Source organism: Pongo pygmaeus, chromosome 12 (genome assembly GCF_028885625.2).
Source record: "Pongo pygmaeus isolate AG05252 chromosome 12, NHGRI_mPonPyg2-v2.0_pri, whole genome shotgun sequence".
NCBI lineage: Eukaryota > Metazoa > Chordata > Mammalia > Primates > Hominidae > Pongo > Pongo pygmaeus.
Window position 1 is genome coordinate 71560898 of NC_072385.2, and position 21285 is coordinate 71582182.

The 21285-nt window shown below is 40.3% G+C and overlaps 1 protein-coding gene across 9 annotated transcripts in view; it reads right to left on the bottom strand.

Moving 5' to 3' along the window:
- COMMD1 (copper metabolism domain containing 1) overlaps nt 1-21285 on the bottom strand; it is a 246976-nt gene that overhangs the window by 116148 nt on the left and 109543 nt on the right. For all 9 annotated transcript variants that reach the window (XM_063648682.1, XM_063648685.1, XM_054474960.2 and 6 more), the window contains one exon: nt 18471-18752. In XM_063648682.1, the coding sequence (XP_063504752.1) occupies nt 18471-18752 (282 nt within the window). The remainder of the gene's footprint in view (nt 1-18470; nt 18753-21285) is intronic.

A 21285-nucleotide genomic window follows, 5' to 3' on the forward strand; every position in this document is an offset into this window, starting at 1 on the left:
CCAGAAGGACGAGCTAAGAGCCATAATGAATTATTTCCAGACCTGAATTTTAATCAAGGAACTACCAACCTGTGCCCAGCTGAATTTCAAAAATGGTGTGACATAACGACACCTTTGTACCAACATTTTCCCTCTGTTTGAACAAGAACGTCTACACTAGTTATCATACACCTGACCAACCATTGTATCTTGGTTATGTGTGGGGCAAACAATTTGCCTCTTCAGTTTCACAGGTCTTCACATAGAGAAGTAATGTACTCAAGGGGCTGAAAAAACTACATACACCTAAGGAGCCTCATCCAAAACTTGACCTAATTTAGACGACAATATCCTGTACTGTAAGCTGATGCTATAAATGAGAATTCTGCAGAATAATAGGAGGGGGTGAGTGTATTCTGCACGTGGGTTGAATGTAAATAATCTGCGGCTGAAGAGTGTATTGTAGAGATTTAGAATATGTTCACAAATTCTCTGACACCTCCTTCAAAATGTAGAGCCAATCTTCCCTCCTCTTGAGTGCAGGCTGGACTGACTTGTTTCTACAATAATAAAAAAGCAAATTCTGAAGAATAGAGTAGGGAGAGAGAAAAATAGTAACTTTTCAGTGGAGAAATCTGATAAACACTACCTTAACCAAGTGGTAAGGGTTAACATAAACAGTGATGACATGTGGAATGCATCTATCGCCTAACACAGTGTGACAAGAAAGCTACTTCACCTCTGTTGTGCTCTTTCCAAAGTGCTCAGATTACAGGCGTGAGCCACCGCGCCCAGCCAACTGTTGTGCTCTTTCCCAAAATCCACTACTATGGTATGAATGTGTCCCCCAAAATTCACGTGTTAGAAACTTAAACCCCAGTGCAGCAGTGTTGGGAGGTAAGGCCTTTTGGGAGATGCTTAGATCATGAGGGGTCCACTCTCATGAATGGATTAATGCCATTGTGAAAAGAGCTTTTAGGGCTGGGCGCAGTGACTCACACCTATAATCCCAGCACTTTGGGAGGCCAAGGCAGGCGAATCCCTTGAGGTCAGGAGTTTGGGACCAGCCTGGCCAACATGGTGAAACCTGATCTCTACTAAAAATACAAAAAATTAGCTGGGTGTGGGGTGGACGCCTGTAATCCCAGGTACTTGGGAGACTGAGGCAGAAGAATTGCTTGAACCCAGGAGGCAGAGGTTGCAGTGAGCTGAGATCGTGCCATTGCACACCAGCCTGGGCAACAAGAGTGAAACTCCGTCAAAAAGAAAATGAAAGAAAAGAGAAAGGAAGAAAGAACAGAAAGGAAGAAAGAAAAGGAAGACAGAAAAGGAAGGCAGGAAGGAAGGGAGGGAGGGAGGGAAGAAAGAGAGAGAAAGAGAAAGAGAAAGAAAGAGAGAGAGAAAGGAAGGAAGGAAGGAGGGAAGGAGGGATGGACAGAGGGAGGGAGAGAGGGACGGAGGGAGGGAGGGACGGACGGAGGGAGGGAGGGACGGAGGGAGGGAGGGACGGAGGGAGGGAGGGACGGAGGGAAGTTGGTTGGTGGGTCGTAGGAGTGAGTTTGCCCTCTTCTATTCTTCTACCATGTGAGGACACAGTGCTCCTGCTCTCTGGAGGATGCAGTATTCAAGGCACCCTCTTGGCAGCAGAGACCAGGCCTTCACCAAACACAAACCTACTAGCACCTCAATCTTGGACTCCCAGCCTACAGAACTATGAGAAATTAAATTTCTGTTCTCAATAAATTATCCAGGCTCAGGTATTCTGTTATAGCAGCACAAAACACACTAAGACACCTATAAACCAATCTAACCAGGAGAAAAACAACAGACAAGCACAGATTAGAGGACACACTATAGGATACTTGGCTAGCATTCTTCAAGGCTGTCAAGGTCATTTCACAATGTACATATATATCAAAACATCGAGTTTTTTTTACCCCTTAAATATATACCATTTGAATTTGCCAATTATATTTCAATAAAGCTGGAAAACATAATGCTCATGAAAAACTGAAACGGTGATCTGACATGATTGGGAGACATGATAAGTGCAATTTAGTTAGTTAGCAATTTAGTGGTAGCTTGGATTTAATCCTGGAACAGAAAGAGAATATTAATGGAAAAACTGCTGAAATAGAAATAAAATCTGGAGTTTAGTTAGTAACGAAGTACTACTTTTAGTTTCTTATTTTGACAAAAGTACCTTTGTATCATATTGGTTTTGTTTGTCCAGCATGCCTAATTCCTTCAGTGAACTGCTCCTCGCTTACTCCCTGTGGTATCAGCTGTCAATTTACACCTTCCCTAACTTACCCTAATTCCAATAAACAACGACTCCTCCCTGGGTAGCCCTGTGCCATGTGACCTAAGCAGGGAAAATAAGAATCCACCTTTCATCAATATACATGTGTTGGGAAGACGAAAGTATCTGAAAAGATGGGTATGGGCCTGCTACCCATGATCTTACCTCCACATAAAGTCAGACTTTTTTTTTTGAGATAGGTCATGCTCTGATGCCCAGGCTGGAGTGCAGAGGTACAACCATGGCTCACTGCAGCCTCAATCTCCCCTCCCAGGCTCCAGTGATCCTCCTATCTCAGCCTCCCAAGTAGCTGGGACTACAGGTGCATGCCACCATGCCCAGGTAATTTTAAAAATTTTTTGCAGAGATGGGGTCTTCCTGTGTTGCCCAGGCTGATCTTGACCTCCTGTTCTCAAACAATCCTTCTGCCTTGGCCTCCCAAAGTGCTGGTATTACAGGTGTGAGCCACCATGCCCGGCCTGAAGTCAGCGTTTTTAAAGAATTACATGAACAGAGCCACATAGCCAAAAGATACCTTCATTTTTCTTTCTTTTTTTTTTTTTTGGAGACAGGGTGTCACTCTTGTCACCCAGGCTGGAGTGCAGTGGCATGATCACAGCTCACTGCAACCTCGAACTCCTGGGCCCAGGCAATCCTCCCACTTCAGCCTACCAAGCAGCTGGGACTACAGGTGTGCACCACCATGCCCTGCTAATTTTTTTTTATTTTTTGTAGAGATAGGGTTTCACCATGTTGCCCAGGCTGGTCTTGAACTCCTGGGCTCAAGTGATCTGCCTGCCTTGGCCTCTCAAAGTGTTAGGATAAGAGGCATGAGCCATTGCACCCAGCCTTTAAATGATATTCTAAGAAGACTAGGCTGTTTTCTTTAGACTAAGAAGTGTGTGTGTGGAGGGAGGCCAGTATCACAGGATCAAAGATCAAACTCATTTTGTGATCAACACTGTTACATTAACTAGGTTTATCATAATTCAGTTCAGGCTTTTGTACTGTATCCACAAGACTATAAAATGACTCATTAAAATTCAGATATATTTCCTCTGTTATTGACTTATAATTCACTTAGGTTAATAACTCTGGCAATAAAAAGGAAGTTTAGCTTATTTGGCAGTTAATCTAAGCTGGTTCCTAGAGACTACCACTCATTAACGTCTTGGGTGATAAGAGCTCTGTTTAATTAATTACACAGAGTTATCTAGAAAATTCAGAAACATGATAAATTTACAACCTATCAGCTTCAAGTTCAGAAGTCCTATTTTCTGTTTCCCTAGTAGCATAAATCATTTTTTAAAAATCCATACAAAATTTTAAGAATGGCCTCATATCATATGAAAAAATTAACTCGAGTGGATCAAAGACCTAAGCCTAAGAGTGAAAACTATAGAACTCTTAGTAGAAAACATAGAGGAAAAGTTTCATGACATTGGATTTGGCGATGACTTCTTGGATAGGATACCAAAAGCACAGGCAAGAAAAGTAAAAATAAACTGGACCACATCAAAATTTAAAAGTTTTATGCATCAAAGGATACGATTGGGAGGGGAGTGAAAACTCAGACCGGGAGAAAATATTTGCAAATCCATATATCTAATATGTGATTGATATCCTGAATACATTAAAGAAACTCCTAAAACTCAACAACAAAAAAAACAATAAAAGTGGGTAAAATGGGTTCAGGTGTTTGGTGTAGGAAAAAAAAAAAAAAAAAGAGGCTGGGTTCAGTGGCTCATGCTTATAATCCCAGCACTTTGCAAGGCTGAGGCAGTGGCTTGCTTCAGCCCAGGAGTTCAAGACCAGCCTGGGCAACATGGCAAAACCCTGTCTCTACAAAAAATACAAAAAATTAACCTGTAATCCCAGCTACTCAGGTGGCTGAGGTGGGAGGAACACTGAAGCTTGGGAGGCAGAGGTTGCAGTGAGCCGAGACTGTGCCACTGCACTCCAGCTTGGGCGACAGAGCAAGACCCTGTCTCGAAAAAAAAAAAAAAAGAAAAGAAAAGAAAAAACAGAGACAAAAAGAAATAAAAATAAAAAAGATTTTTGAAAATGGGCAAACCTGGCTGGGCGTCGTGGCTCATGCGTGTAATCCCAGCACTTTGGGAGGCCAAGGCAGGCAGATTGCCTGAGGTCAGGTGTTCAAGACCAGCCTGGCCAAAAGTGGTGAAACCCCGTCTCTACTAAAAATACAAAAATTAGCCAGGCATGGTGGTGTGTGCCTGTAATCCCAGCTACTCAAGAGGCTGAGCAAGAGAATCACTTGAACTCGGGAGGCGGAGGTTTCAGTGAGCCAAGACTGCACCACTGCACTCCGGCCTGGGAGATGGAGCAAGACTCTTGTCTCAAAAAAACAAACAAAAAGGGCAAATCCAACAAGCACATAAAAAGATGTTCAACATCTCTAATCTTTAAGGACTTCAACTCAAAACTAAATGAGATACCACTTTATATACATTAGGATGACAACTATCAAAAAAAAAGAAAAAAAACCCCAGAAACTAACAAGTGTTAGTGAGGATGTACAGAAACTGGAAACTTCATGTACTGCAAAAAACCATAAAATTGAGCAACTGCTGTAGAAAATAGTTTGTCAGTTTCTTAAAAAGTTAAAACATAGAATTACCATGATCCAACAAGTCCACTGCTAGTATATACCAAAAGAATTAAAAACAGACTAAAATAGATATTTGTACACCCATGTTCACAGCAGATTAGTCACAAGAGCCAAAAGGTGGAAACAACTCAAATATCCATCAACAGATAAATGGATAAACAAAATGTGGTATATGCACACAATGGAATATTATTCAGCCTTTAAAAAGAATGAAATCCTGATATGTACTACAACAAGGATAAAAGTTGAAGACACTATGTGTAAAATAAACCAGACACAAAGGACAAATATTGTGTGGTTCTATTTATATGAGGTACCTATAATAGGCAAATACATAGAGAAAAAAGTAGAAAAGAGGTTACCAGGGGCTGAAGAGAGGTGGAAATTGGGAGTTATTGTTTAATGTGTACTGAATTTCTGTTTGGGATTTAAAAAAGAAAGATCTACAAATAGATAGTGGTGATGGTTATACAACATCATGAATGGGTCGGATGCAGTGGCTCATCTGTAATCCGAGTGCTTTGGGAGGTGGAGGCAGGAGGACTGCTTGAGCCCAGGACTTCGAGGCTACAGTAAGCTATGATCATGCCACTGTACTCCAGCCTGGGTGGCAAGACTGCCATCTCTTAAAAAAGAAAACCATCTGTATTTAATACCATTGGACTGTACTTAATACTACTGGACTGTACACTTTAAAACTGCTAAAATGGCCGGGCGCGGTGGCTCACACCTGTAATCCCAGCACTTTGGGAGGCTGAGGGGGGTGGATCATGAGGTCAGGAGTTCAAGACCATACTGGCCAATATGGTGACACCGCATCTCTACTAAAAATACAAAAATTAGCCCAGCGTGGTGGTGCACACCTGTAGTCCCAGCTACTCGGGAGGCTGAGACAGAAGAATCACTTGGACCCAGGAGGTGGAGGTTGCAGTGAGCCAAGATTGCACCACTGCATTCCAGCCTGGGCAAAAGAGCAAGACTCCATCTCAAAAAAGAAAAAAAAAAGGTTAAAATGGTAAAATTTTGTTATGTATATTTTACCACTAATTTTTTTTTTTAAGTACTAAGGATGGGCTTGGGCCAGAGGCCTTCTACATTTATCTTGGCAATACAGCAGTGGCATACATGGAATGAAGCCCAGAGCCAACCAGCCAGTACACACATACTAGACAAACACAGGCAGTTCAACACTGCTGGGCAGGATACACTGTTGCCCTGAGTTTAGGACAAGGGACTTATATCCAAAAATTGCTTCCAAGTCCTCTTAAGGCTTGGCTTCCTGGCTTCCTCTCAAGCACCCCATCTGTCTGCAAGAATAGAAACAGACAGCCTGAACAGCTGAAAGAAGTCCAACACCAGGGGCTGTGTGCTGGCAAGCTACTAGTCAGAGGCTGAGGACTTCAGCAGTGCCAAAGCCCTATTCTCACAGGGTCAATGAATCTGCAAAGACATTCATCTTTTTCTCTCCTCCTCTTTAAATCATTTTATTGGGTATAGTATACATAAGAAAGGGCACATCATAAGAAACACTGATTTTCTTTTAAAGTCTATAAAAAATTTATGTTCAGTAATCTCAAGTGCATCTCTCTGTAAGTTGAGAGTTTTAAAAATAAAATTACTTCAGCACAAACAACATTTTCTTAACTGCCAAATGTTAAATGATTTCTTTTATATTTTTCCCCAAGTGGAAGGGGTAATTATAGCTACCAGAAAACTCAAGTTGTATATTAGACAGTCAACACTGCAATAAGACTGTTTAATAATGACTAGAATTACCAATTATGTTAACACAGTCTTACAAGAAAAAACAAGGTGTTATCCCCAATTCCTCACTTTCTCTCATTCTCTACATCCCTTCCAAGTCAACTCAAAGCAACTCACCCATATTCAAAACATACACTCTACCTGCTCACTTCACTTCGTTAAAATTACCTCTATTTCCACACTGTTATCTCACCTGGACCACTGTGACAGCCCAGTAAGTAGCCTCCTGCTTTCAACTTTTTCCCCCTACAATACTGATTTTTATTAGTTATCCCTAGGTTTGACAAACAAGTTTTGGAACATATTATAATAAAAAAAAAGTTTTTAAAGGAAGGGACCTGTCATAAATGAGAAATAGAGATGGAAATGTGGAATGGAGATTGTGAGAAGTCCACGTAAACTCATTTCTACTATTTTTTGGAGTGGAATATTAATATTGGCTCCATTAATTTCTGAACACCTCATCTTATTAAGAGAATGAAGGATAACAGTTTTTCTTTTTGTTGTTTTGTATTTTGTTTTTCCTTGAAATCCCATTTACCTAATTACCATCACATGGAGGTTTCAAGGCAAAAGAGAATTGTTTTTAATGTGCAGAAAAGCAATTCCAACCTTAGTGATATTTTCCCCCTGGGATGTCAGTATCCCAGTACTGAGATCCCAGAAATCCATTCTCCATAGGTGAATCAAGGCAATCTTATTAGAACATAAGTCACATCACATCTTTCCTTGTTTAAAACCCTCTAATGGCTTCCCATTACACTTAAAATTCTTAACAAGGCTAATTTCTTGCCTTGGCTGCTCCCTCTGCCTGTATTTTGTGCCCCCAGATCTTCCTGGGGCTGCCTCCTTCTTGTCATTCAAAGCTCGGCTCACCTCAGAGAAGAAATCTTCCTTCACTCAAATTAAAGTAAAGCCACTTACTTTGAGGTGGGGTCTGGGCATCTTAATTTCTTTTTAAGCTCCTCAGGTGAGTCTGACATATAGTGATGCTTTGAATCACTAGCTAAGTGAATCTTCCTTTTGCTTAATAGCTTTTCTGCCAATTTACTTCTTGCTACTTCTTACTGACAGCGGGCTGAAAAAATGGAAAACCAACATTGTGGGAGGTGGTGAGAAAGAAATGGCAATCACTAGGGACTTGTACTAAATCACTGCCAAAGGGGCCGGGTGCGGTGGCTCACTCCTGTAATCCCAGCACTTTGGGAGGCCCAGGCGGGTGGATCACCTGAGATCGGGAGTTCGAGACCAGCCTCACCAACATAGAGAAACCCCATCTCTACTAAAAATACAAAATTAGCTGGCCATGGTGGTGCATGCCTGTAATCCCAGCTACTCAGGAGGCTGAGGCAGAGGAATTGCTTGAACCTGGGAGGCAGAGATTGCGGTGAGAGCCACTACACTCCAGCCTGGGCAACAAGAGTGAGACTCCATCTCAAAAAAAAAAAAAAAAAAAAACCTCACTGCCAAAGGTCACGTGTGTGTGTGTGTGTATGTGTATGTGTCTGAGACAAGGTCTCACTCTGTCACCCAGGCTGGAGTGGAATGGCGTGATCTTGGCTCACTGCAACCTCCGCCTCCTGGGTTCAAGTGATTCTCGTTCCTCAGCCTCCCAAGTAGCTGGGATTACAGGTGCATGCCACCACACCCAGCCCCAGCTAAGTTTTTTGTATTTTTTAGTAGAAACAGTTTCACCATGTTGGCCAGGCTGGTCTCAAACTCCTGACCTCAAGTGATCCACTTGCCTCAGCCTCCCACAGTGCCAGGATTACAGGCATGAGTCACTGTGCCCAGCCGTACATCTATGCATTAAATGCAAAGATATGTTCATAAACTCTAGAGAATCCATCCTGCCTGTATCAACTTTTTTGTTGTTCTTATTTCATGATTCTCAGCTCTGGATCACAGAGTTTACGATGTTGGAAAAATCATGTAAATGTTACCTCTTAAGAACTGCCTTCTTCAACTTCCTGGGTAAAGATAGCCATTCCATCTTTTGAGCTTTGGTAAGGCTCTTCCATCTCTGATATAATTTCTTACACTAATTATTAACAACTTTCTTTCATTGTGAGCTCCATAAGATAATGAACTTGTCTGTATTGTTCACTGATACATCCTCAACTCCTATGTAGTGTCTGACACATAGGAGATGCTTTATAGTGAGTTATGTGATTTATCCACTCAAGAAATATTAACTGAACACCATGTGCCGGGAGGCATCCAAGACTGTGAGGATGCAGCAATTAAAAAAAAAAATCTTTGTCCTCTTAAATGCTAATCTGGAGCACTGACAAGATTAATAAGTAAAATAGCATGCTAGGTAGTAATAAGTAACAAGAAGAAAAACAACTAAAGTAACAAAAGGCAGACCAGCAGTTGTCCACAAATTGTGGATGACTGTAAAGGGACACAGTCCCCATTTAGGGGCCGAGGAACGTGTTCTGGTTCTTGACTGTAGTGGTGTTTTCACAGACATGTACACCAGCCAAAATTAATCAAATTGTACACTTTAAATAAATAGTTTATCATATTATACATTGTAAATTATAAATATAAAACATAAAGCAGGACATGGAGAACTCTTTTAGAGAGGGAGCTGGTGAAGGCCTAATGAGAAGGTGATTTAAAAAAACAAAAGACTTTAAGGAAGTGAAAAGGCTAGCCATATCTGGAGTGAGACAAACTGAGAAAGAGGCAAGAGCAAGTATACAGGTCCTGAAGACCCCTGGAATGTTTCAGAAATTAGCAACAAGGCCAGTGGGTCTAGCTAGAGTAGACGAAGTAACGGAGAGAACCATTAATCTGACTGACATAGAAAGCCACTGGAGTGAACTGGGAAGCCATGAATATATTTTCTGAGTTATGCATTAACAGTCATTCTGGATGCTGTGTGTTGAAAACAGACTGAAAAGCAGAAACACAGACATCGGTTAGGAGGATATTATAATCTAGGAGAGAGGTGATGGTGATCTAAACAAAGTAGTTGGGGGTTGTGAGAAGTGTTCAAATTTTAGATATATTTTAAAAATAGACCCAGCAAGATTTGATGGTGGAATGGATGTGGGTAGGAGAAAACAAAAAGATACGAACTGGAAGAATGGAGGTGCCACTAACTGAGACGAGAAAAAATGCAGGGGGAACAGGTTTTGGAGATATATGAGGAACTTAGTTTTGGGCATATTCAATTTTTGATACCTTTTACACATTTAAGTCAAGATCTCAAGTACGTCATAAATATGTATCTGAAATTTAGGGGAGAAATCCAGTTTGGAGATATACATTTGGAAGTCATTACCATATAGATGGTATTTAAATGCAACGAATTACATGAGATCAACTAGGAAGTGAGTTGTAAAAAGGAAGAAAAGAAGATCGAGGACAGAGTTCAAGGGTACACCAACATTTAGATGTGAGGATCAGAAGGAAGCTGCAAAAGAGATTTTAAAAGAAAAAAAAAGAGCTAGAAGGCTAGCAGGAAAATCACGCAAATGCGGTATTCTGGAAGACAAATATTTCAAAGACAAGGTAATTCAAGTATGTCAAATGTTGATTATGGATCCAGTAACTAAAATCTCCAGACTATTATTTAAAATGAGAATAAATGCAAAAACATTATATAAATTTTAAAGGAAAGACTTGGCTAAGAAAAAGAAGTACTGTATTAACAGTACAGCAGTCTAATCTTCAACACATCAAAAATATTAAATATCACTTATTACAATCCTTATGTAAAACATTCCCAAAAATTTCTACTTTTCAACTGGTAAGTTATCAATAACTGAATACTTCTGATTTTAATGTTTTCAAAACTAAAAAGCATTAAACTTACATTTTTATTTCACTAGTTACTACAAATATTTCACTAGCCATTCACTAGAATTCACAAGAATAGTCCTTTCACTATTCATTATAACTAGTAATGTTTTTAAAAAGGGTTTTTCTTAGTTTTTTTATTTTTTATTTTATTTTATTTTATTTTGGTAAAACATTCCCTTCTCCACAAAGTATTTTTACAAATAGCTAATTCAGAGTTAGTTTGAATTTCAATGATAAGTTCTGGATTTTCATAGATTTTTTTTAACAAGTGTGTGAAAGCAAAAATTATAACAACTTTCTAAGGAAACAAAATTTCTTATTCTTTTTTTTTTTTTTTTTTTGAGACAGTCTCCCTCTGTTGCCCAGGCTGGAGTACAGTGGTGTGATCTCGCCTCACTGCAACCTCTGCCTCCCAGTTCAAGCGATTCTCCTACCTCAGCCTCCCGAGTAGCTGGGACTACAGGCATGTGCCACCATGCCTGGCAAACTTTTGTATTTTCAGTAGAGACTGGGTTTTACCAAGTTGGCCAGGCTGATCTCGAACTCCTGACCTCAGGTGATCCACCCGCCTCAGTCGCCCAAAGTGCTGGAATTACAGGCATGAGCCACCATGCCCAGTCTTATTCTTTCTTTTTTCTGTCATAAACTTTAAGCATTACCTTCTATAAATTACACCTTTAAATTCAACTGTAAGTTGAAGACCATAACTTTAGAACACAAACTATTATGGAACACTTCTTAGAGCTACAAAAACAGTTGACTCATTCAGAATTAAAGTTTAAGTAAATTCCATGTTCTAAATCTGATATAAAATACAAAATGGAAAATTCCTTTATCTGTTTTTTTTTAAAGTATTCTAGACCAGGCCCAGTGGCTCACACCTGTAATCCCAACACTTTGGGAGGCCGAGGTGGGCGTATCACTTGAGGTCAGGAGTTCAAGACCAGCCTGGTCAACATGGTAAAATGCTGTCTCTACTAAAAATGCAAAAATTAGCCAGGTGTGGTGGTGCATGCCTGTAGTGCCAGCTACTTGGGAGGCTAAGGCAGGAGAATCGCTTGAGCACAGGAGGCAGAGGCTGCAGTGAGCCAAGAGCATGCCACTGCACTCCAGCCTGGGCAACAGAGGGAGACTCTGTAAGTAAGTAAGTAAATAAATAAATAAATAAACAAATAAATAATGTATTCTAAACTGATTTAAGTATCTTCAAGCTGTTAAATGTTATCAATCCCTACTGACAAATGATAGTTGAATGTCTTATCAGAAAACCAGTTTCACTAATTTCTTTGGAGGCTTTCCTTTAGTACATTATTAAAAGTAAAAATCAACCTTAAATACAAGAATTATCAGAAATAAATTTGTATTGCTTGCATTACAGCTTATATAACCAAGCAAGATATCTGTTCCCCTTGGTAGCTATTTGGAGTAAGACAACATGATCTCAAAATGGTGACTGAATGTTAATAAAATAAAATGGCATTTTATTTAATCCCTATATCCTATCCTTACAAATCCCTCCATGTATTTACACACATACACAGGTATAAACAAATATATATATGTGTGTGTATGTGTATGAAAGATTGTGGGTGTGTGTGCATGCCCACGTGACTTTCCTGCTTCCCCTATGACACAAAGCAGATAGCTGTGGTGACATTCCTCAGGCTTGTGAAGCTACAATGGTACATGACCAAGCTCAGTATAAACTGATTTTATTTATTTACTTATTTACTTAGAGACAAGGTCTCACTCTCACTCTGTCACCCAGGCTGGAGGGTAGTGGGGCAATCACAGCTCACTGCAGCCTCGACCTCCTGGGCACAAGGGATCCTCACTCTATCGGGTAGCTTGGATTACAGACATGCACTATCACATCTGGCTAATTTTCATGTTTTTTGTAGAGATGGGGTCTCACCATATTGATCAAGCTGGTCTCAAACACCTGGGCTCAAGTAATCTGCCTCCCTCAACCTCTCAAAGTGCTGGTATTACAGGCATGAGCCACTGTGCCCAGACATAAACGGATTATTAATTATAGGTTTTAGCAGATTCTTACTCCTTATTTACTAGCTAGAATTACAAAAGGAGATCAGTGTATAGTTATGCACAGCTTAACAATGAGGATACCTTCTGAGAAATGTGCCATTAGGTGATTCATTGTGTGAACGTGATAGAGTGTACTTACACAAACCTAGATGGTGTAGCCTGCTATACACCTAGGTTATATGGTATAGCCTATTGCTTCTAGGCTATAAACCTGTACAGGGCATTACTGTACTGAATACTGTAGGCAACTGCAACACAATGATTAGTATTATATTTGTGTAACTAAACATATCTGAATATAGAAAAGGTACCTTTAAAATACAGTATTATCATCTTATGGGACAACTATCCTATATGTGATCCATCAGTGACTGAAATGTCATTATGCAGAGCATGATTATATTTAGTTTATTTCAAAAGAAATTTAGAAATTAAAAATAAATGAATACCTTCCCTTGAGAGTAGAGGTTTATCTATGTTTCAGACAAAATCGCTGGGTTTTTAATATAGAGCCCAATCTATTTTGATTCTGTAATGTATGGTCAGTGAATATCCCCCTCATCTAATTGCTTATAAATGACAGGAGTGAGCATATAAGTTGGTTAAAAAAACAACTACATCAGAAAATATAAAAATCTGTCTTCCTCTATAGGTCTGCTGAAAACTCAACCCAAAACTAGAGAAGTGCTTGAACTAAAACTTACTTGAGAAAAGGCAGTAACATTTGCCATTAATAAATAAATTAAAAAACAATAAAGAAAAGAGTTTTATATTTTGGGATCTCTACATGCAGGGCATCTTAAAATGTATGTGCAAGAACAATTCAGTACTAAATGGTTCAGTACTGAGACTAAGTCTAAATGTTTCCTCACAGAATGTCCTTTTGGCCTTGAAGGACAAGAAGTGATAAAAGAAAACCCAATACATCTTTATAAAATACCCAAATTCAAGCCTAAAAAGAAGAAATAAGCATAAATGAGACTCCACTAAAGGTATAAATTACCATCCCTTCTCCCCAGTTAGTGTTTAAAAAAACACTTCTATTGTAATCTCTACTCAAGTTCCAGGAAAGGAAAACACAACAAAGGTGTTAGATGAACAAATATAAAACATTTCTAAAGACATATGCCAGATTCCTACAGTCCTCATGGCTCGGATCTCACAGTGATTTATGGCCAAATATGACAGGATTTCAGTCTCATAAGCAAAGCACTTGATGTTCATCTTCTGGATATAAAATATTCACCTTAAAGCTTTCTGCATGTTTTTACAATTGAATCATGTTTTATTTTTGCAAAATTTTTACTTCTGTTGGAAAAAACATTCACTACAAGCAAAGTAATTGGGTCAGTAGTTCCTACTCATTTTCTCTAGCTTTGCAGATTTCCATTAACGTATACTGCCGTAGTTATTTCTCTATTATTCTGGCTTCCTCATATCTCAAAGTATATTGCAATATATACTGTGGTTTAGAAAACAAGGTTATGTATGTACTTGGCTTCCAATTTTCAAATGTACTTTTTAGACCAAAGAAAAGTAATACAGACAAACTGAACAGGAGAGAGAAATTTAAATAGGGAGTGAGGGAAATGAAAGAAACCCACCTTCACTAGTTCCTGAATAAAAAATCTCAAGCACTCTACAAATTACGTCAAGTACAAGCAATATGCCAACACATATTGAATTCCTGTTGTAAAAATATGATACCAAGTTCTATTAACACATCAAATCCAATTATTTTGGCTACCTTTAACACAGTGGTTCTCAACCCTGGATACTGAAATCATCTGGGGAGCTTTAAAGAATAATGATACCTCTGTTCCAACCCCACAGATTCTTATGTAATTGGCCAGGGGTAAGGCCTGAGCATCAAAATGTTTAAAGCTCTGAATGTGATTCTTATGTGTGACCATAGTTGAGAACTACTGCTTTAAAATGATATAAACTGAAGACAGTACTTTAGTTGCCCTGGGGTACACAGATAGACATACACACACACTAGAGTTCAACAAAAACTTGGTCACCCTTCTTGGAAGCAACTTCCTGATATCCTAGGATCGTTAATTCTCTCACAAGCTCATCCAGTGTCAGCAGTGTGAAAACAACTTTGATGTGGGTGCCTATAGGTGTTCTAAAAATTGGGAACTTGATTTAGTAGCGTATTTCATAAATAACACTAACCTAGAAGCTGGCATAAGTACTAACCAAGGATCCAGTTCTCACAAAAACATTTCCTGTAGCATGCAGGCTGTACATTTTACTGCCAGTCTACGTTCTATTATTGTTTACTTTATTCTTTACAACTTTTCTTGACTTCATATATTTGTATTAAAAAGGATTTTATAGGCCACGCGCGGTGGCTCATGCCTGTAATCCCAGCACTTTGGGAGGCCGAGATGGGTGGATCACGAGGTCAGAAGTTCAAGACCAGCCTGGCCAAGATGGTGAAACCCCCATCTCTACTAAAAATACAAAAAATAAGCCAGGCACAGTGGCAGGCACCTGTAATCCCAGCTACTCAGGAGGCTGAGGCAGGAGAACCACTTGAACTTGGAGGGCGGAGGTTGCAGTGAGCCCAGATTGTGCCACTGCACTCCAGCCTGGGTGACAGAGTGAGACTCCGTCTCAAAAAACAAATAAAAAGGATTTTATGGGCTAAAGTGCAATATCAATCATTTTCATTGTGACTATTTCTTTACTACTTTGAAGTATGTGATGTACAATAAACTGTACATAATAAAGTGTACAATTTTATAAGTTTTGACATATGTATACAATCATTGCCACACTTTTTTCTTTTTCTTTTTCTTTTTTTCTGAGACACAGTCTCACTCTGTCACCAAGGCTAAAAGTGAAGTGATCCAATCTTGGCTTGCTGCAACCTCCGCCTTCCGGGCTCAAGTGATTTTTGTGCCTCAGCCTCCTGAGTAGCTGGAACTACAGACACACACCATCACACACAGCTAATTTTTTGTATTTTTAGTAGAGACAGGGTTTCACCATGTTGGCCAGGCTGTTCTCAAACTCCTGACCTCAAGTGATCTGCCTGCCTCAGCTTCCCAAAGTGCTGGGATTACAGAAGTGAGCAACCTGTAACCTAGAAACCTATGAAGGTATTAACGAAATAATATCATAGCTTTCTAGGAGTCTTAAAATAGATATGTTTTCATATTCCTGCCCAAATGTTAAATATAGACAAAATGAAATAAGCACTACTGGCAGGATGAAAACTAAATAGCCAATATAAATAGCTGGTAAAACTTAGATATCCAAGTGTACTTATTAAACTTTTCTAATCTGTTGGATGTATGTGTGTGTGTGTGTGTGTGTGTGTGTGTATAAAAATATCTGTCACATAACATAATGGTTAAGAGAACACACAAGTTTTTTTCAGTTTTTTTTTTTTTTTGAGACAGAGTCTTGCTCTGTCGCCCAGGCTGGAGTGCAGTGGCACAATCTCGGCTCACTGCAAGCTCCACCTCCTGGGTTCACACCATTCTCCTGCCTCAGACTCCCCAGTAGCTGGGATTACAGGCGCCCGCCACCACGCCGGGCTAATTTTTTTGTGTTTTTAGTAGAGACGGGTTTCACTGTGTTAGCCAGGATGGTCTCGATCTCCTGATCTCGTGATCCACCCGCCTCGGCCTCCCAAAGTGCTGGGATTACAGGCGTGAGCCACCACGCCCAGCCTGTTTTTTGTTTTTTTTTTGATTTTTTGAGACAGAGCCTCACTGTTGCCCAGACTGGAGTGCAGTGGCACCATCTCGGCTGACAGCAACCTCTGCCTCCCGGGTTCAAGTGATTCTCCTGCCTCAGCCTCCCGAGTAGCTAGGATTACAGGTGCCTGCCACCATGCCCAGCTAATTTTTGTATTTTTAGTAGAGATGGGGTTTCCCCACGTTGGCCAGGCTGGTCTTGATCTCCTGACCTCAGATGATACACCTGCCTCAGCCTCCCAAAGTGCCTGGATTACAGGCGTGAGCCACTGTGCCCAGCAAGAGAACTGACTTTAGGATCAGACAAACTAGTCAACAAGTACAAGTAGCACTACTTTATACTAACTGAATAAAACGTACTCCAAATTTAAAATTTTTCTTTTTTTGCAACAGGGTCTCCCATCCAGGCTGGAGTACAGTGATGTGATCCCTGCTCACTGCAACCTCCACCTCCCAGGATGAAGCGATTCTCCTGCCTCAGCCTCCTGAGTAACTGGGATTACAGGTGCCTGCCACCATGCCCGGCAATTTTTTGTTGTTGTTGTTGTTGTTTTGTTTTGTTTTTGTATTTTTAGTAGAAGAGATGGGGTTTTACCATGTTGGCCAGGCTGGTCTTGAACTCCTGACCTCAAGTGATCCACCTGCCTTGGCCTTCCAAAGTGCTGGGATTACAGAGATGAGCCACTGCGCCTGGCCAAAAATTTTTAATGAATTATCTTTTTTTTTTTTTCTGGTGGAATCTTGCTCTTGTCACCCAGGCTGGAGTGCAGTGGCTCAATCTCGGCTCACTGCAACCTCCACCTCCCGGATTCAAGCAATTCTCCTGCCTCAGCCTCCCAAGTAGCTGGGATTATAGGCGCCTGCCACCATGCCTGGCTAATTTTTGTATTTTTAGTAGAGACAAGGTTTCACCATGTTGGCCAGGCTGGTCTCAAAGTCCTGACCTCAGGTGATTCACCCACCTTGGCCTCCCAAAGTGTTGGGATTACAGGTGTGAGCCACCATACTCGGGCTGAATTATCTTTTATTATTTAAAAATTTTTTTTTTCTTGAGACAGAGTTTCGCTCTTATTGCCCAGGCTGGAGTGTAATGGCATGATCTCAGCTCACCGCAACCTCCACCTCCCAGGTTCAAGCAATTCTCGTGCCTCAGCCTCCCAAGTAGTTAGGATTACAGGCATGTGCCACCATGCCCAGCTAATTTTGTATTTTTAGCAGAGACGGGGTTTCTCCATGTTGGTCAGGTTGGCCTCGAACTCCTGACCTCAGGTGATCCGCCCACCTCAGCCTCCCAAAGTGCTGGGATTACAGGCATGAGCCACCATGCCAGGCCCTGAATTATCTTTTAAATTAAAATTAAAGTCAGTACAGAACTGCAAACACTGAAAAATCTAAAGAAACTATAAAAGAAAATATGTAAGAAAATCTGACAGCTCATCAAGTAAGAAATAAATTTCTATTGTAGGATATAATAGAAGTACTTATTTGATTATTTATCTGAAAATAAATGTGATTAGCTAATTCATTGACCTGGGTTTTCTCTTCCTAATTACCAGTTTCTTTTTTTTTCCCCCAAAGACATAAGCCAGATCATTAAAAGTCTGAACTGGCAGTCATCTGGAACACAAAGTGAATGACTTCAAGAAAAACCATATAGACATTAAAATTATCTGCCATAATGACTGCTGTAACTGTTGGGAAAAGAAGCACTGTACATAAGATTAAAGTGAGAATTATTTGTGACCTCAAGGACAGAGATAGCACATTTAGGGGTCTTTACGAACAATGTATTAATGTAAATTAAGATATACTGCCTCCTATACCTGACTGATTATTAAAGATGACTGGATGAGATTGTGTTGTTTAATCCAAATTCTTGGTCTTTATTTATTATCTCTATCATTGCCTTGGAAATTCTGAACAAATGCCAAGGATTTTGAGATCTAACCAAATGCAGTAGTGGTCAGCTTCTGAGCAATCACATTATTGGCCCATTCTGTTCTTCTGAGATAGCTGCCAGGACCCTGAGGCTAGTTTCCAGACTCTGTCCACAAGTGAGAGTACCCAAATTTTCAGATGATTCTACCTCTGAAAAAGGATTCTAGGAAACAGTGTCTTTTCCTGTTGCTGTTATTGCATAAAATCAAGCTGAATAGACAAGCTAACATGTAGTGAAAAATACAGTTTACAAAGGAAAATTGACTTAAGTTTAACTCACCTGTCCATATTTGCCTAATTCCAGCTCTATAATGGCAACAGGTGTGTGTATTTGAGCTGAGTGCCTTGACTGAGACTTGCCATCAACTCTCCAGCTCAGGCCCCGAAGCCCGCTATTCCAGCGGCTCTGGTTCATGAGGCTCTCACGGATTTTTGTCTTGTGGCTCTTCCAGAATTTGGAAATGACAGCAGCTTGGTCAGATGTGACCCCACCTTGCTTTTTGGTTTGAGCAGTCAAGAATGCCTCCAGCTGGTTGAAATCCATGTCTGCAGACGCAATAGACTATAAAGATGACAGAAAAAGCAAAAAATTTGAATTTAGTAGGTAATTAGAAAAAGATAGCTTCTTAACTACAGATCATATTTTGAGTGACTCTTAAATCACTGAAACAGCCCAGACACAATGGCTCACGCCTGTAATCTCAGCACTTTGGGAGGCAGAGGCGAGATCACTTGAGGTTAGGAGTCAGAGACCAAACTGGCCAACATGGTGAAACCCTGTCTCTACTAAAACTACAAAAATTAGCCAGGCATGGTTGTGCGTGGTATATATGCAATAACAGCAATCTCAGTAATCTCAGCTACTCAGGAGGCTGAGGCACAAGAATCGCTTCAACCGGGAGGCAGAGACTGCAGTGAGCCAAAATTGTGCCACTGCACTCCAACCTGGGTGACAGAGAGAGACCCTGTCTCAAAAAAAAAAAAAAAAAAAAAAAATCACTGAAATAAACTTTAATAAAAGGTCATCAAGGGACAGTAAAGAGGCCAGGTACGGTGGCTCACACCTGTAATCCCAGCACTTTGCGAAGCTGAGGTGGGCAGATCGCTTGAGGTCAGAAATTTGAGACCAGCCTGGCCAAAACGGTGAAACCCTGTTTTTCTACTAAAAATACAAAATTGGCCGGGTGTAGTTGCGCACACCTGTAGTCCCAGCTACTTGGGAGGCTGAGGCAGGAGAATGGCTTGAACCCGGGAGGCAGAGGTAGCAGTGAGCTCAGATCGCACCACTACACTCCAGCCTGAGCGACAGAGCAAGACTGCACTCAAAAAAAAAAAGTGGGTGGGGGAGGGGGCAGACAGTAATGAGAATAAGCTCTTTATAACAAAAATATTCCCTTTGGAAACATCAAATATCAGAAAAGCTACTGTTAAAAATTCCATGTCACTCAATTCGGTATCAATAACTAGAATATAATTTTTAAATATCCAGTTCTATGGCGGGGAGATAAAATGAAAATTTTTTTGAAGTAATAAAACAAGCTAGGTGTGGTGGTATGTGCCTGTAGTCCCAGCTACTTGGGAAGCTGAGGCAGGAGGACAGCTGGAGCCCACGAGTTCGAGTCCAGCCTGGGCAACACAGCAAGACCCTGTCTCTAAAATAATAACAATAAAACAAAAGAATAAAATTAATTGGTTGTCTGATAAAATCTTACATAATTTCACAATGCCTTATAGCCAGGCTTGGTTTGATATACTTCAACTGTATAATGCCTTGTCCATATGATGCACTAAGTAAATTATTGTTAAGTGAATGTATTATCTTAGCTTTTAAGCCCATCTTCAGCCAAACAGCTTATTCACAATAATACTACTGTGAAATTATATACTACTTTATACTTTCCCATAAATTTTCAAAAGTTAATTGCCATTGAATCTGGGTTCTCTATTCCAGCATCCAAGAAGACACAGTAACTAAATATAAGCTCAAGCATAGTAACATGCCTTAAATTTGCACAGTAATCTTTAGCATACCATAGCATTTTCACATCTACAGGCATACTTCATTTTACTGTGCATCACTTTATTGCACTTCACTTTATTATACTTCACAGATACTGCATTTTTTACAAATTGAAGGTCTGTGGCAACCCTATACTAAGCAAGTCTATCGGTGCCATTTTTCAAATAGCATATACTCACCTTGTGTCTGTGTCACATTTTGAAAATTTTCATATTTCAAACTTTTTCACTATTATTTATATCTGTTATGGTGATCTGTGATCAGAGATCTTCAATGTTACTACTGGAATTCTTTCAGGGCGCCATGAACCATGCCCATAGAAGACAGATAAACTAACTAATTGATAAATGTCTTGTGTTCTGACTGCTCCAACCACTGGCCGTTCCTTCTCTTTCCCTCTCTGCAGGCCTCCCTATGACCTGAGACACACAATATTGAAATTAGGCCAATTAATAACCCTACAATGGCCTCTAAGTATTCAAGTGAAAAAGTCACACATATCTCATTTTAAACCAAAAGCTAGAAATGTTTAAGCTTAGAGAGGAAGCCAAGATAGGCTGAAAGCTAGGCCTCCTGTGCCAGACAGCTAGCCAAGTTGTGAATGCCAAGAAGTTCTTCAAAGAAATTAAAAGTGCTACTCCAGTGCACACACAAATGACAAGAAAGCAAAACAGAGCCAGGCGCAGTGGTTCATGCCTGTAATCCCAGCACTTTGGGAGGCCGAATTGGGCAGATCACTTGAGGTCAGGAGTTCGAGACCAGCCTGGACAACATGGTGAAACCCTGTCTCTACTAAAAATACAAAAATTAGCTGGGCGTAGTGGCGCACGCCTGTAATCCCAGCTACTCGGGAGGCTGAGGCAGGAGAAATGCATGAACCCAGGAGGCAGAGGTTGCAGTGAGCCAAGATAATATGACTGCACTTCCAGCCTCAGCCTGGAGGACACAGTGAGACTCTGTCTCAAAAAAAAAAAAAAAAGAAGAAAGCACAACAGCCTTATTGCTGATATGGAGAAGGTTTTGGTGGTCTGGACAAAAGATCAAACCAGCCACCACATTCCCATGAGCCAAAACC